The 16,425-nt window shown below is 52.3% G+C and overlaps 4 protein-coding genes across 4 annotated transcripts; 2 read left to right on the forward strand and 2 right to left on the reverse strand.

Annotated features, from left to right (window-relative positions):
- Positions 1-579: 579 nt before the first annotated feature.
- On the forward strand, positions 580-7,260 carry CDV56_102996 (uncharacterized protein; the record flags this gene model as incomplete). Its single annotated transcript, XM_026756615.1, has 7 exons — positions 580-899; positions 958-2,076; positions 2,124-2,166; positions 2,786-4,423; positions 5,505-6,425; positions 6,477-6,581; positions 6,637-7,260. 7 exons carry the CDS (start codon positions 580-582, stop codon positions 7,258-7,260), a joined length of 4,770 nt encoding a protein of 1,589 aa, XP_026611700.1.
- Positions 7,261-8,019: 759 nt separating this feature from the next.
- Positions 8,020-10,173, forward strand: CDV56_103808 (putative C6 transcription factor; the record flags this gene model as incomplete). Its single annotated transcript, XM_026757427.1, has 6 exons — positions 8,020-8,136; positions 8,199-8,780; positions 8,831-8,982; positions 9,032-9,202; positions 9,276-9,614; positions 9,672-10,173. The coding sequence occupies 6 exons, from the start codon at positions 8,020-8,022 to the stop codon at positions 10,171-10,173; spliced, it is 1,863 nt and encodes a 620-aa protein (XP_026611701.1).
- A 668-nt stretch (positions 10,174-10,841) lies between these two features.
- On the reverse strand, positions 10,842-12,275 carry CDV56_104086 (uncharacterized protein; the record flags this gene model as incomplete). Its single annotated transcript, XM_026757705.1, has 6 exons — positions 10,842-11,048; positions 11,105-11,479; positions 11,532-11,812; positions 11,865-12,031; positions 12,085-12,169; positions 12,221-12,275. The coding sequence occupies 6 exons, from the start codon at positions 12,273-12,275 to the stop codon at positions 10,842-10,844; spliced, it is 1,170 nt and encodes a 389-aa protein (XP_026611702.1).
- A 294-nt stretch (positions 12,276-12,569) lies between these two features.
- CDV56_104250 (uncharacterized protein) lies at positions 12,570-16,300 on the reverse strand (the record flags this gene model as incomplete). The annotated part of the gene is made up of 6 exons (XM_026757869.1): positions 12,570-12,979; positions 13,036-13,655; positions 13,706-14,743; positions 14,797-14,956; positions 15,169-15,304; positions 15,359-16,300. 6 exons carry the CDS (start codon positions 16,298-16,300, stop codon positions 12,570-12,572), a joined length of 3,306 nt encoding a protein of 1,101 aa, XP_026611703.1.
- Between the last annotated feature and the right edge of the window lie 125 nt (positions 16,301-16,425).

The following is a 16,425-nucleotide window of genomic DNA, read 5'->3' on the forward strand; positions in this document are numbered from 1 at the left end:
TATTCGATCATTTTCCAACGGCATTACAGGAAAGTAGAAAACTGCTCTGATAGTCCATTGGGTGTCGTGCATTTGGCGTCTAGGCGGAGCATCCATCTGAGCAAATAGTACCAAGAGGTAAGCCTGAAGAAGAATGTAGCTGAGGAAACAAGATGTAGCTTTGCAATGGTGTTAGTACCAACATTCATAAATAATAATACCAAGAGGGTTGTTCATGAATGCATAAATACCTAATAATAATGCTGCCTTCAACACCCGAGGTCGACTTGGATGACATCATTTATCACGAAGCTCGGGAGTGCTTTCGGGCACTTGATCTTCTTACAAACCAACATCCTGCAGTGAAGTGCTGAAATAAATACCGATTTTCAGTCCCTTCTACATTCTGAAACCCGATCATGACAGCTAAAGTGTGGATAAGCATTTCGAGCCGTTGTACTCAACCGTGGATGCTCCGGCGTCGATGACAGCATCAAGTCCCAAAGTTTCCGAAACCTCCCAGAGGTACCTTTACCGCGATGTAGACATTTAAAAAGCCGGGATTCTGCACATAAGTCGCAAGCCACGCAGCCGAACAAAATGTCCTCTCGCAATGCAAGAGCAAGTAGCCTCTCTTCCGCAACCTCCGAGCTGGAAGAGGCTCCCACCTTTGAGGATATCCGCTCGGAGCCTGTCAGCCGGCGTCAGACGAATATCGATCTCGCTCGAGTTGAGAGTCTTCGTCTGACACAGCGATCAACGGTCGGCTCCTCTGCAGGACCAGCGCCCCGAGAAGAATGGCTTCCATTTGGCGACGGGAAGGACTATCCTCCCTTACTACCTGATCCGGAGAAATACGTTGTTGGATTTGACGGAGTAGACGACCCAATGCACCCGCATAACTGGTCAACCTCTACAAAGTAGGCTGATGCGAGACATTCAAGTCGAAAGGCGATGCTAATGGCTTGCCAAACGAAGGGTCCTCCTGTCCGTCATCCTGGCCTACAACACCTTCACCGCATCATTTGCCAGCGCCATCTTCTCATCCGCTATCGGCGCCATCTCGGAGAAGTTCAGCATCAGCACAGAAGTTGCCACGTTAGGTGTCACCCTTTATGTCCTCGGGTTCTCCGCAGGTCCAACGATATGGGCCCCTGCTTCGGAGTTGATCGGTCGACGGTGGCCGATCACGATAGGAATGCTCGGATATAGTATCTTCACCATTGGGACTGCAACAGCAAAGGATACGCAGACCCTCTTCATCACTCGATTCTTTGCTGGGCTGTTCTCCGCCAGTCCCTTGGCCATCGTGCCCGCTGCCTTTGCTGACATGTACAACAACAGCCACCGAGGTATAGCGATTGCCATGTTTGCAATGGCCGTCTTCGTTGGCCCCTTCGCATCCCCTTTTACCGGAGGTTTCATCACAATGAGTTATCTGGGTTGGCGATGGACCATGTACATCTCCGCCATCATGGGGTTCTTCGGTGTCGTCCTCCTCATCTTCTTCTACAAGGAAACATATGCTCCGGTGGTGCTGGTCGAGAAGGCCGCAACTTTGAGGCGTCAGACACACAATTGGGGAATCCACGCAAAGCAGGATGAGGTTGAGCTTGACCTTAACGAACTGCTCACGAACAACTTCAGCCGGCCGTTTCGCATGCTTCTGACCGAGCCCATCGTGTTCCTCATCACGATTTACATGTCTTTCATATACGGAATCCTGTATGCACTGCTCGGAGCCTATCCGGTCGTGTTCCAACGCACCCACGGATTGAATCTGGGCGTGGGTAGCCTGCCGTTCATCGGCCTGATCGTGGGCGAGTTGGCTGGTGGAATCTATACCTTGCTCGACGCCAAGAATTATGTGCGAAAATTGCGGAATAACAACGATGTTCCAATTCCAGAGTGGCGACTGCCACCGACCATCATCGGTGGGATCGCTTTCACAATCGGCTTGTTCTGGTACGGCTGGACAGGCTGGACACGCTCGATCCACTGGATGGCTCCCACGGCTTCCGGAGTATTTACAGGATTCGGAATTTATGTCATCTTCCTGCAGTGCTTTAACTATTTGATCGACTCGTACCTTCAATTGTGAGTACATACCTGTTGCGTTTGAGCCATGTGCTAACGATAACCAGTGCGGCATCGGTCTTCGCCGCCAACACCATCCTTCGATCAGCTGTCGGCGCTGGTTTCCCCCTCTTTTCTCGCCAACTCTTTACGAATCTCGGAGTGCAATGGGCAGGAACGTTACTAGGCTGCTTGTCTTTCATCATGATTCCAATTCCGTTGGCTTTTATCAAATTTGGTCCCAGTCTAAGGCGCCGTAGTAGGTTTGCCCCATCGCCAGTTGTGTTCGAAGAGAAATCGGGATAGTTCCTCTAACGAGAGGGAGTCCTTGAATTGAGAGGAAGCAAAAGTGATTTGGAACATTGCAAGAGGATGATCAATATAGATGCAGCGACACAATACAAGCGAGATCACGTGCTTGAAACAGTATCTGTAAACAGAACAAACAAGACAAACATTCATGCATCCACAGATTCAAACATTTCAAACAGCGTACAACCAATTATCGCATTGCCCTAGAATAATCTCGCGAAGCTCCGTATCTGTATTCAGCAATATATAGATCGCGTAGCCCCTAGTTGTAGGAAGCACAGTGTAGCAATCTTTCTTCCCAGAGGAATTTGAACTTCTTGTAGACATGTCATATGCTAGCAAGCTCATTCGCACGATTTCCTATCTCCAGAGAGCAGTCCTAGATCATCATCATGGCTGCAACTGTCACCATTCTCAGGATCTGCCTGCAGACGTTTGGATCCAAATGCAGACTCTTCAGGCAAATCTATGCCGGCGCCATCCCCGTCCGACTTTACCTTCAGGTGTTCTTGAAGATATAGACTCTATCCTCCAGTACCAACTCAGCCATTCTCTCTTGACACCCTCTGAAACCATCTCAGCGACACTCCTGCTTCCAAAGAGCAATGTCACACTTCGTCTCTGGAAAGGAGACATCACAACCCTTTCCAATACAACTGCCATCGTCAACGCCGCGAATTCTGCTCTTCTGGGCTGCTTCAACCCCAATCACCGTTGCATTGACAATGTCATCCACCCGGCTGCAGGCCCTCGACTACGCGAGGCCTGTTACCAGCTCATGAGCCAACAAGCCCATCCCGAGCCCGTTGGCGCGGTCAAAGTGACGCCTGGGTTCAACCTTCCGGCCCAGTACGTGCTGCACACTGTTGGTCCACAACTGAGGGACAGACGAAGCGAACCAAAAGAGCCCACGGAAAAACAGAAGCGGCAATTAGCAGCATGCTATCGGTCCTGTTTGGAGGCCACAGAGAAGCTCCCTGCGTTAGCAGACGGCAGAAAGGTTGTCGCTTTCTGTTGCATCTCCACCGGCCTGTTTGCGTTCCCGGCCGAGGTCGCTGTAGAGATCGCTGTGAATGTGGTAACCGGCTGGTGCGAGGACCATGAGGACACATCGTTGACGGATGTGATCTTTGATGTGTTCTTAGAAAGTGACTGGGAGCTGTATCGTCGGAAACTCACAGATTTGAATCAATCAAAGTCGCTTCTTGGCAGTTCCTTCGAACCACTTCAGTTAAGGCATCTCAAACATCCTTCGATCCGCAAGGCAAGGCGATGGATCGAGGAGGCAGACACTCTGATCATCAGTGCTGGCGCCGGGCTGTCGGCCGCCACTGGGTTGGATTATACCTCCCCGGATTTGTTCAAGCAGTACTTCCCTGCTTTTATGCCTATGGGCTTACGTAGATTGTATGATGTCTTCGGCTTCGACGGTTGGGAGTCTCTGAATCAGAAATGGGGATACTATTTCCAGCATCTGGCCATGGTACGCTCCTGGCCTTCCTCGCCGCTATACCGGCAGTTGCTCGATTTGGCCAACCGCTTTGGAACAAACTGTTTCATTCGCACCTCGAATGCAGATGGGCTTTTCGTCGCCAATGGATTCAACGCAGACAGTGTTTCCACGCCTCAAGGTCAATACAAATACCTCCAATGTCTCGCTAAATGCCGACGCGATGCTGTCTTTGAGTCTGAGCCGTTCGTCGACGCAGCTCTGCCATTTATCGACCCCACCACGCAGTGTTTGACCGAGTCTTCCAAGATACCGTACTGCAAGTATTGTGGTGAGGAACTGACGCTGTGTGTGCGTGGGGGGAACTATTTCAACCAGACCCCATTCCTAGCACAGGAGAGGAAATATACTCAATTTCTGGAGCGAAGGTCGTCAGATTTGACATCAACAGTGATCCTGGAGCTAGGAGTCGGGATGAACACTCCCTCTGTGCTGCGGTGGCATAACGAAGACTTGGTGGAGGGAAACCCGCAGATGAAACTGGTTCGGGCGGGGGTTGGAGCGTCGGGGACTGCACCATGGAATTTGGAAGAGCAGGATCGAGCGGTTGGAATTTTGGGTGATCTGGGAGATATAATCCCTTGCTTGATAAAAGGTTAAACAACTGTGATACCTAAGACCTGGAATTTGATGCTGATCCAATAATGGTAAGATTAATAATTGTGCAGTCAGCAGGAGATGTGTTGGAGAGAGGGTTAATACCTGAGGCCACTCATGTCACATGATGAATGGCTTTTCTATCTGAAGGACCTCTTGAATCATGCTCTCTCTACTGCAAGTCTGCAAGTCGATGATAAACATTGTGATATGGTAAACGTTGAGCTGTCAGAGTGAAGCATTATCAACTGCTGATAACCCCAGCAACCTTGAGATAGGAGATCGGAGTGATACGAGAACAACGCTCAGTCTCAGCTTACTACCTCTACTGTCTCACTCCTCCGTACTATCTACGAAACCTTGTCCAATTCCCTCGGCGATATCCGCTAGATACCGTTATTGTGCAACCATGGAGAAGCTACACACGGATTAGAACCCTTCTTTTCCAATTTTTTTCTCTTTTTGCCATCAACTCCATCGAGACCCCGACACATCCGTTGACCAGTGTCCTTTCGGGCCTTCTGATTCGACCCACCGAAGGTCAACGTCCCGATCGGCAACTTGACCATGCTGAACGAAGGCCTCACACTGGACAGAACCACAAATTGCCAAGGACTGCCAAGCTCTTGACCTCAGAGATAAGCCATTGATCGAATCATTTTCTTTCGTTCGAGAAATTTTTTCTCCAATTTTTTACCCGCTTTCTTATCGGTCGCGTGGTTGGTCATGGATGTCATGGAGGGGAATGGAATAAATGTCGCGTCGTATCTCCAAATTGTGGGCGGGTTTTTCCCTCCGTGACTTTTTGTCTGGCTTCAGGCTGGTGCCTTTCTCTCCCTTGCTTCGTTCTTGCTTGCTGTCGCATCATGGGGATCACTCAGGCGCTGGACAGAATCAATCTTCGGGTGGCTCAAAGCCCTGTTGGGCGATGGTTTCGCCTGGAGAATTCAGGGCATGTCAGTATACTTCTACTTCCACCTGCCGAGGTCTAGGTTCAAGAGCTTAGAAGAAAAGCTTACCGATGTGACAGCCCAGAGAACGCAAAGGTAGCTACTTCTTCACGGAACTTCGCGCCGGTCTCGCTACCTTTTTCGCTATGGCCTACATCATCAGCGTCAATTCCAACATCACCTCCGAATCGGGCGGCACCTGTGTGTGCCCCCCCGAAAGCCAGGCCGACCTCTGTAATACCAACACTGAATACCTGCTGTGTGTCCAGGAAATCAAGCGCGACCTCGTCACTGCCACGGCTGCCATCGCCGCATTGTCTACTTTCTGCATGGGTCTCTTCTCTAACTTGCCGGTCGCCCTGGCCCCCGGTATGGGTCTCAATGCCTATTTCGCTTACACTGTCGTGGGTTACCACGGCTCCGGCATGATCCCTTACAGTCTTGCTCTTACCGCCGTCTTTGTCGAGGGTTTCGTTTTCTTGGGCTTGACTCTGCTCGGTATCCGACAATGGTTGGCGCGTGCGTTGCCAGCCTCGATCAAGCTCGCCACGGGCACAGGTATCGGTTTATACCTCACTCTTATCGGATTGAGTTACAGCGCAGGTATCGGCTTGGTAACGGGGTCTACCGAAACCCCTTTGGAATTGGCAGGCTGCATCTCTTCTCTGCGCGATCCGACGACTGGCATGTGTCCCAGCGATGCTAAGATGCGTAACCCAGCGATGTGGGTGGGCATATTTTGTGGTGGTGTGTTCACAGCGCTGCTGATGCTGTATCGGATCAAGGGTGCTGTGATCATTGGTATCTTGCTGGTTTCTATCATTTCCTGGCCGCGACCCACGCCGGTCACCTACTTCCCTCATACGGAGCTGGGTGACAGCATGTTTGATTTCTTCAAGCAGGTGGTGACCTTCCATCCCATCAAGAATACACTGGTTGCTCAGGAATGGAATCTCTCAGGCCATGGTGGGCAGTTTGGATTGGCCTTTATCACTTTCCTGGTAAGGCCTCGTTCTGAAGGTCTGCGCCACATTTGACTGATAAGCGTGTAGTATGTTGATATTCTTGACACCACCGGTACTCTGTACTCTATGGCCCGATTTGCCGGAACCATCGATGAACGCACTCAGGATTTCGAGGGTAGTGCCCTTGCTTATGTATGATTCTCTCTCCTTCAGTGTGTTTTTCAATCAGTCTGACGACGATTCCCAGATGGTCGATGCAATCAGCATCTCTATCGGTTCTCTCTTCGGCTCGCCCCCTGTGACGGCATTTGTCGAAAGTGGTGCTGGTATCTCTGAGGGCGGAAAGACGGGTCTTACCTCCTGCGTGACAGGGATCTGCTTCTTCATCGCCATCTTTTTCGCCCCGATTTTCGCCTCTATCCCTCCCTGGGCCACCGGCTGCACGCTGGTAATTGTCGGCGCCCTGATGTGCAAAGCAGCCGCCGAGATCAACTGGCGCTACTACGGCGACGCCATTCCGGCCTTCCTGACCATCGCCATCATGCCCTTCACCTACTCCATTGCCTATGGTCTGATTGCCGGTATCCTGAGTTACGTCCTGATTAATGTGACCGCCTGGCTCGTCGAGAGGGGCTCCCTCGGTCGGGTGGTGCCTCCGAACAAGGATGAGTCGGATCCATGGTCGTATAAGGTTCCCGGAGGATTTTTCCCTCCGTGGCTGCGACGGGCCGCTCGGGGCAAGAAGGACTTTTGGCGCGAGGATGAGGAGGAATCGGTGGATATGGGGGTCGTGCCTGATGGATCTGTCTCTTCGCATGAGCGGACGGAGAGAGAGAAGAGTGGAGTGGATGTTGGGAACAAAAACCTCTGATCTGTGTAGCCTTCTATAATAGCGTAATGTAGTAATTCACACCACGTACCTAGGTAGTTTGTGCATCTCGAGCTGATGACTCGGGTGCCATATTAGTTCATTGAAGAAAGATCATGATTTCACTTCCGATATAGCAAAGAATCAATTTCACCTTCCAAGATCCCAGATCCCAGATCCCAGTATCCTGATAAGATACCCTGGACACATCTTCCTGCAAGATACTTGCGGAGGCCATAGGTCATGTCACACAAGGGCTAGACCGGACCGGCTTGGCTTCGCCCATCTGCAAGACATTTCGTCTTAAATTTTCCGTCAACAAGGGTATGGCAGCTCTATGTTGGAGTTACATATCACATGAACAATTTGGTAATAAATAGCTACCAAAAAAGAAAAGGAACACTACTGGATCACTTTCCAATAATTCATGCCGCAAGAGATATCTAATGGGTTGTTACAATACGATACTGCGGAGAAGCATGAACAGCTCCATCAGCCAATGAAATCTCCAATAAGATAGAATGATTTACTTGGAACCGTCCTGGGATGGCGTAATTAATACCAGCTCTGTCACGGGCAATTCTCCTTAACTACAGGTCTGATCGCGATTAAGCGTCATTCCTCTTCACTTCGGACCTTTCCGTCATGTGGCATTAAAGCCGATTGCCCTCACCTTGCTTCTACTTGATCTCTCACCCTTTCTCTTACTTTTATTGATTTCCATTACCCAGGATGGCCTGAGAACACACGTCATACCCCACCATGGCCGAGTCCAATCCGCCTCCAGCCCCGCCTGGTGGCTCTGGTTTAAATGAAGCTCAGCAAAAGCGGAAAAATGTCGGTACAGCGTGCTCGGCCTGTAAAACGCGCAAGCTCAAGGTGAGTGAGGCTGTCAGCTGCTCTGTGACTCCGGGGAAGACTATCGTTGACTCTTAGTTCAGTGCTCAGGAACATCCCCATGCACCAACTGTATCAAGAACAACGTCGAATGTACCTTCGACGCCGGCGCCGATAAACGCCGCCGCGGCGTCCTGAAACGCAAGGTCACCCAGCTCGAAGAGAAAGAAGATATTTTGATTCGGCTCGTCAGCACCCTCCGCGAGAGCGGCACCCGGCGCACCATCCAGCTCCTCAACCTCATCCGCAGCAACGCCTCCCTGGCCGAAATCAAGCTCTACATAGACACGCAGCTGAAGTTCGAGCTGGAGAAGACACCGGAGCTGGTCGAAGTGTGCAATGAGATACAGCGGTTTGAGCAGATGGGATCGCGGTCGCGGCGCCGCATTCTCGACGCGCAGAGGTCTTCCGTGGAGCCCTTGTTCCGCGTGCCGGCGGCCCCATGGACGACCGTCACCGTGGATGACGACCATGTTTCGCATTTGATTTTGCTGTGGTTTACTTGGGTCCATCCGTTCTACAACTGGATTGATCGGGGCTTGTTTCTGCGGGACATGCAGTCGGGGACGTTGGACTCGAAATTTTGTTCACCGTTTTTGGTGAATGCCATTCTGGCCGATGCGTGTGTAGGTAGTCTCGGGTCGAGGTAATTGGACTTTCTGGTGACTAGTGACAGGCATACTCGGATAGTTTGGAGTCGGATGCTTCTTCGAGAGACGCGGCCGCCCAGGGTGCCCGCTTCTACAACGAGGCCAAACGATTGCTGGACAAGGAAGAAGGCAGAATCACCCTTGCGACTGCCCAAGGGCTGGGAGTTCTATGGACATGGTATGCTTCACTACCCTGGTAGAGCTGCCCTTTGCTGAAAATACCCCAGTGCGTTCAAGACCAGGAAAGATCGTCATGGCTGGATTCATCAGAGCCAACTTGCGTACGCCGTTCAGGAACTGTTTCCGAGCATCACGGCTCCCAGAGATGCCGACGGTGATGCGCTTGACTTGGCTCGAGCGGCCAATGTCACAATTTGGGGTTTGTTCAACATCGCGATGTACGCAATGCAGTGTCTTTTACCAGTGCCGGACGGCAAGAACCAGGGACGACTGACCAGTCCCTGGACCCAGGACCCATGCCATATCAAGTAAGAAGGCGCCTTTGATCAAACCGCCCCAAAAGCTACGTCTCCCGTCGATCACCCATGACTCGGACGCCGACCTGTGGGTACCATACCCAACAGAGTCCGAAAAATTGCAAGCGCATACACCGTGTACGTTCCGAGCTCTCTGTAGCCTGAACGAAATCGCCTACGATATTACCTACCCCCATTTTCACGGAGAAGTCAGCTCTTCAGAGACGGAAAAGATCGACGAATTGCAACGACGACTGCGAGAGTGGCAAAGCGAGCTACCGGTCTGCCTGAAGGAAAGGGATACCATTGAGGTTCCGCATGTCTTATGTCTTCAGTAAGCTTCTTGTCCCCGACGCGTAGGTTCGAGAGGAGTGACTGCTGATTATTGCAGCATGTACCAACACGCGCTCATTATAACAGTCTACGAACTCTTATGCAAGAGTGAGCGAAATGGTCACTCGGATGACCGACCTATCCGCAAGATGCCAAAGAGCCACCAGGAGGCCTGCTTGTCATCTGCGAGGAGCATCTCTCAGCTGATGCGCCTTCATCGTTCCTCTTGGGGTGTTGAACGCATGCCACAGGGCACCATCCAGCCGATCAACATGGCCTTGCTCGTCTTGCTCGAACGCTTGGATGTACCCGAGAACCGTGATGCGTTCATTAACCTCAGCATAGCCGCGAAAGCTGCGTCTCGACGATGGAGATCGAGCAAAGCTGCTTTGGATAGGATCCACACTCAGGCTATTGTCCACGGCCTTCATCTACCGACCGAGACAGATTCGTTATTTGCTGACTTTGGAAATCGACCCGAAAATGAGCGCTCGGACGAGTCTCCGTTCAACATGGTCGAAACGATCGAAACCTCAGACGGCGATATTTCCGACTCTTGATGTATATCGGCTTTGCACTGATCAAGTCAAAGTTTTGTAAAATAAGTTTTAGATTGCGCTGACGTCGGCCCAGCTTGTGCATCTGGTTTTGTACATAGCCAGTGCTCCCAATTCGTCGGACTGCGCTCTCGGGTGCCTGGCTGCTGGTATCAGACAGGCGGCCGCGCCTGCGAAAGCACAGTAGGTGCGAGTGATTGAGATCCGTTCAGCGGTACGACCTTGACGAGATGGAATTCTCGAGCACTATATAATTATCTTCGATGATGTGGCCGGTCTGGAAGGTAGGTACGCACGCACGGCTCCTGCTATAGTGCTGTGGCCGAGGCCTGAGCCATAATATGGGCGAAAGGGATCCCCGCATATTTTACACTAATGGTGCCATTACCAAGCGTTGGACATCTGACGCTCGAGCTTTACTGTACAATAAGCAAGCAGCAGATTTGTCTCACCCTCGGTGTTGGACAACATGCCGGAGAGTTAGAGTTACTCAAGCGAAATGAGAATTAGAACCTTTCAGCCTCGTCATTGCGAGATCCGTATCATAAGTCTATTTAATGCATGATGGCTAATCATATCTGGCACAAAACTAGAGCGTCATTAGGGCATACAAGCCCACGTCAACATGTTGATCGTTATCGTCACTTCGTCAATCATGAGAAAGAAGACCATCAGGCAACCGATTCACTGCCCTTCAGCGGCTTGTGACACATACACGGGTAATAGTGCGGAAAATAATGCCACGAAGCCCAAACCGCAACCGTCGCAAAGGTAAGCGGCAGCGTGATGGCCCAATACAGCCAAAAATTCCCCGACATGATCCACGACTGCGACCCATCATTACCCGAAAGATTGAAGAAGTTCGTCCCGAAGAGACCCTACATTCTCAGCCATCGTCTTTCGCCCTGGATTCGAGAATGGGGCTTGAACATACCGAGATAAACGTCCCCGGCAAATATACCATACTCACGACCGCCACCGTCTTCATCATCGCACTGTCCTTCTGCGAGACCAGGTTGAACGCCAGATTGATCTCGTTGCGCAACCGCTCACTGAGCGATTTCGAACGCGTCATGAGCGAATGCAGCTGTTTCGCGACGAAGTGCGCACGCTGCGCGGCGTGTAACCAGGCGCCGCGGTTACCGTTCACCAGCTCTGCATGCTCGGCGCGGAACCGGGTCTGCTCGTCGATCAGAGACTGCAGGGTATGCGCGGCTACTTCGAGGGTCTCATTCGAGTGGAAGATGTGGCGGGCGATGTCGTGGAGATTGGGGAAGTTGAGGGCGGGCGGGTGTGGCTGGTTGCGGGCCTAGGCTGCGCTGTGAATCACTCTTTGCCCTGGGCTGGGTGGACGGGGTTACCTTCTCGATATCCCGGACCAGATCACGCAGGGACCAAATCGACTTGTCGTATTCTTCGACTACGCCTTGCGCGAAAAGCGCGTGCCAGATGAAGGGATTCCTCCGCTGGTTGGTGGAGGGTCGATGCTCGGCGAGATACTTTGCCACGACGGGCGGCAGGTTCAGGAAGAATACGAGCTGGCGATCCTCTTGCGGGTGCCATTGTACGAAGACAGCTGGTTGGATCCATTCGTACTCGCCTGGTTTGACGACGTGTTTGATCTTGAAGCAGGTCCACGATACTATACTCTCGGATCAGCATGGTCGAATGTTGAGCACGAGAGATGAACGGACCATGCTTGGTGATTTTTCCTTCATCGTCAATGTCGTAGTCGCAGAAGAATGTCCCATTCAGGTCGGCCTTGATGACGGGGAAGAAGTCAGGAGGGAAAAAGACGTCTGGATTCTCGCGCTTTAGAACGGGCGAGCTTTCGATGTTTTCCTTGGAGAAGCTGGCGTATCTGTGTGTCGTCCGCTGTGAGATTAGGCTGGCCAGTGCTGGGAGAAGACGTACAGTAGAACCGTTGAAGACGTTTGACTTTGGTAATCCTCTAATTCCTGCCATAGATTGGCCTGTCGCGATGTCCAGGTGTTCTCATCTATATGCTAAGCATTGTGGATAATCTAGATCTGGGAGCTAAAGAACGTACCACTTTCTTCGACAACAGTCACAATATCCATTCTCTCATTGACATAATTGTCCATTGTTCGAGTTGCTCACTTTATTTAACGAGAGGCAGAAGAGGAGGAAAAGAGGAAGTCGGACACTTCATTTTTATAAGTGGTGGCTGTGAAAGCACTAAACCTGCAGCGATACGCCGTCGGCCGTCGACCTTAGGCGCCTCGCTTCGGCCTCTTGACTGCACCTTTCAGCCTTGTTTGCAATTTTAGCCTCAGCCTTGCGATATGTGGCAGCCTACTCAATGACTTTGAGGGACGAATACCTGTCATAATGTGTATGACAGGGGAAAGTCGGTACTTCCATAATATAGCACGAAGCTATGACCCGTCTCCCAGCCACCCCTGCAGCCCCCCATAATCAAACGGCCCCAGAAACCCCAACTCCAACTCATCCGCAGACGCGTCCCAGTGGCTCGTAAACAGTCCATCCGGAATCACAAACGGGTTCTCCTGCAGGTGCAACTGCCCCTGTCCCTGTTCCTGTCGCGGCTGATTGCGATCGCGATCGCGATCGCCCTCTCCATGACAGCCATTCTCCGCCATGACCTGAGTCCGCGCCGTCCTGAGGAAGAGCAGGGTGTTGCGCGCAGACACACTAAAGGGACTCATGGACGTGAGGATCTGCTCGCATTTCGACCAGGCTTCGTGTACGAGACTCGCTTCGAGCTCGGCCAGGATCGTGCGGCAGGTGGAGGACATGATGAGGACCATGCCTGCTGTGGAAGTATCTGTTCGATTTTATTAGATATATATCTCACCAGATCAGGAGGAAAGAATAGTGTACAGAAGCCATTATACCACCATGGGTCGGTGGCGGAAGTCTGGTAGGTCTCGTGGACGAAGGAGACGAGGTCAATGGCTGTGCGGACGCAGGCGGCGGCGCACTTGGAGAGGATAGAGGCGTATAGGGAGCTGGAGTTGGAGCTGGGGCTGGGGCGATTGTCTGCATAAGTGCGCGGGTGGATACTCTCGGAGCAGAGCTGGGTGAGGATGGGTCGGTAGAGGAGGAGGTGAAGGTATAGGTATCTGGCGTGGAGGACGTTTCGCTGCCGGTGGAGAGTCGATTGTTCGGGACTGGTAGCTTGATCCAATGGACGGTTCCAATTGAGGAAAGGGGGAAGGTTGTTTTCGTACTCGAAGAGTTTCTCTTCAAGCTCGATGATGACGTCCAGCCCTCCGTGTTTGGTTGTGTGTCTTCTAGACCCAGGGCTACTGCGACCACGCCATGCCCGGTAGATGTCCGACAGGATACAGTCGAGAATGCGATGTAGCTTAATGGTGGAGATGTAGAAGGCCATGGGCGACGGGGTTCCAAAAGAGTGTTCTTCCTCGCCGGTCCCTGGTAAGGGAACACTCGGGAGATGCGAGGTCATACTTGGTCTACCGTAAGTCATACTCACGATCCTAAAAACTGATTAGTCAAGTCTGAGGCTCCTATCGATGGTAAGGCATACATGTCCATCATTACGCAGCCATGCCATGTCCGTCGCTGAATCTCCTGCTCCAGCGGACTCTTCTGCTCGTACAGCTGCGCCTCATGAAGGCCTAACCCCTGGGCAATTCGACAAGCCACCCCTATCGAGTTCCAGCATCGGTGAGGATACGGCGTACTCTGCAGATATAGCGCAACAACCAACAGCGTCTGAACGACGCCGGTAGTTCGAAGGTCCATCATGTCCAATCCGATATGCTGTTTTGCCCGGAGGAAGAAGGTATAGGAAACCGCCTCACGCTCCGTTACCGGGATATCATCGGCAAAGTGGCAGCCCAGCGCAAAGATAATGTTCAGTGCGCAGACGAAAACGAGCGACCGCGGTCCGGAGTCGGCTTTGCTTCCAAGGCCAATATCAAGCTCGCTCAGCGACTTTCCCGACTGGCTCCTCGGGAGCCACAGATTGTCATACGCATCCTGAAAACTCGTCCGGTCGAAGAACGGGTACAGACAGTACACCCGATCCCAGAAGCATTCCAGCAGGCGATCCGCTAGATCTCGCGGAGGAAGCAAGAAGCCGTCAACGTGGACCCTGGATGAGGGCCAAACACCTCGCCCCTGCGGCGATGCGTCTCGGGTTTGATTCTGTGATGTGCGGATAGGGCTCGAACCGCCGGGCAGTGAACCGCGGGCGAGGAACCGCACCATCGAAGCGGTGGACGAGCTTCCAAAGTATTCATTCGTTCGCCATAGGGGCTTCGCCCCTTGTTCGACCGGACTAGCGACCGAATTAATGGCTCCCATGGCGGTGACATTGCTGCAGGCAGCAGGTGACTCTAGATAGACCGGGTCAGTGCCAGAGTGCGGCGAGCAATAGGCCGCAGCTTGACCCCGGATTGCTTGATGCGGCCGAGATAATCCTATCAGGGGTGTTTGAGCAGCAGCCTCTCCAAGTGAACCAGGAACGACGTCCTCTGTCCCCGATGGTAGCACGGAAATTCCCCCTTTGCGACAGGCCTCTTCCAGCTCTCGGATGCGGTGATGGAGCGCGCGGAGGTAACTGCGGCATCAGTTTTTTTTAATAAGGGTTTTCAAAGGGGTTGATCAACTTACTCATCGTTACTCGCTGATCGCGCATTGTCAGCTTTGAAGATGCAACGATCGACGGTGTAAGAACGTCGCTCGCAGGGCCCGCAGATGGGCTTCTGGCCGTCGCAGCGGGACTTGCGTTCTCGACAGGGTTCACACGCCAGAGCAATCTTGCGCCGAGTTACTGCTTTACGAGCAGATCTTCGAGGTTGCATAATATATGGTGATGATACTCTTAAGTCTAAGTGATGGGATGTTTAAAGGGGTTCGATGATGGACGATGAAAAGGTCCGGGTCCATCCCGGGACACGTGATGTTCATTCATTTCAACGAGACTATGGCCATATCATCACCCAGGGCTATGTTGCTATTTTGCTAGCCAGTTACGCTCATTACCACTGGCTAATCTTGGAATCAGCTTGGTTGCATTCCCGAAGTTGATCATGTCCCGCAGCCCCTGCTCCATCTCATAACTCTCCAGATCCTCCAGGAAGCCAGGATAGGCCGGCGCAGGGGCATAGGGAAAGTCACTCTGCTGCCATTAGCATCCACAGATAGTAGATTCCTATAGTCACAAAGTACTCACCCCGAACAACAAATGGTCCCTCGGAATCATCTTCAAAGCTATATCCAGAACCTGGGGCGACGACGACAGCGCCAGATCATAATAGAAGCTGCGAAAGTCACGCATGACTTGCTCATAAGTCGTGCCCATTCGATGCGAAGCCGCCATATCCGGCGCCCGACGCATCGGCGTCGCCACGCGGCTGATGAGATACGGTAGCGCGCCGCCTGCATGGGACAGTATAACCTTGCAGTTTGGGTACTTGGACCGAGTGCCTTGCAGAATCATATCCATGGCAGAACGAGTGGTTTCGTGCGGGTAGTCCACCACAGGTTGAGGCATTTTGGGATTGACAGGGGTGGTATCGACTGGATGCGTGGGATGGACGAAGACTACGCACTTACGGCGGTCGAGTTCCGCCCAGATGGGCTCTAGTGAGGGATGACCGAGGTAGACATTCGAGTCCCCATACCTGGTAAATATCGTAACACCGTCGGCATGTAGGGTGTCGAGAGCGTAGGTAATCTCGCTAAGAGCTGCGTCGGTGTCAAGGAGGCTGGGGAGGGAGGCGAAGAAGCCAAAGCGTTGAGGGTTGCGGTCTCGAAGCTCGGCGGCGTAGTTGTTGAGCTGGCGGGCTAGCGTGAAGGAGGCTGTTCCTTTCAGGATACAGGCACCCGGCGCTGTCACGGATAGAATGGCGGTTTGAATACCCAGACGGTTCATCAGAAGCTCAGAGCGAGTGGCCGTCCATTGGGGAGTAGGCCAACCACTGGGGTCACCTCCGGCGTCTTCTACGGCTGCGTTTCTTGTAAGCTGGTGAACGATGTCCATGCATATGAGGCTAGAACCTTTGCGATAAAAGGGAGGCACGAAGTGATGGTGAGTGTCGACCTTGTTGATGGGAGGACGGTGAGACCAGCCAAAGGCCTTGTCTTGCAGCCAGTCCATCAGGTGATCGGTCATTATGTCGATGCAGTCTGTTTGTAGATAAACGATGGCAAAGAGAAGGACAATTGAAGAAAGAAGAAACAGCATTTCGTCATCCTTGGCAGGATCAAGATTCATCACCTTGGACCGCTTTATAGAGT

The sequence above is a fragment of the Aspergillus thermomutatus genome (genome assembly GCF_002237265.1).
Source record: "Aspergillus thermomutatus strain HMR AF 39 chromosome Unknown NODE_211, whole genome shotgun sequence".
Lineage (NCBI taxonomy): Eukaryota > Fungi > Ascomycota > Eurotiomycetes > Eurotiales > Aspergillaceae > Aspergillus > Aspergillus thermomutatus.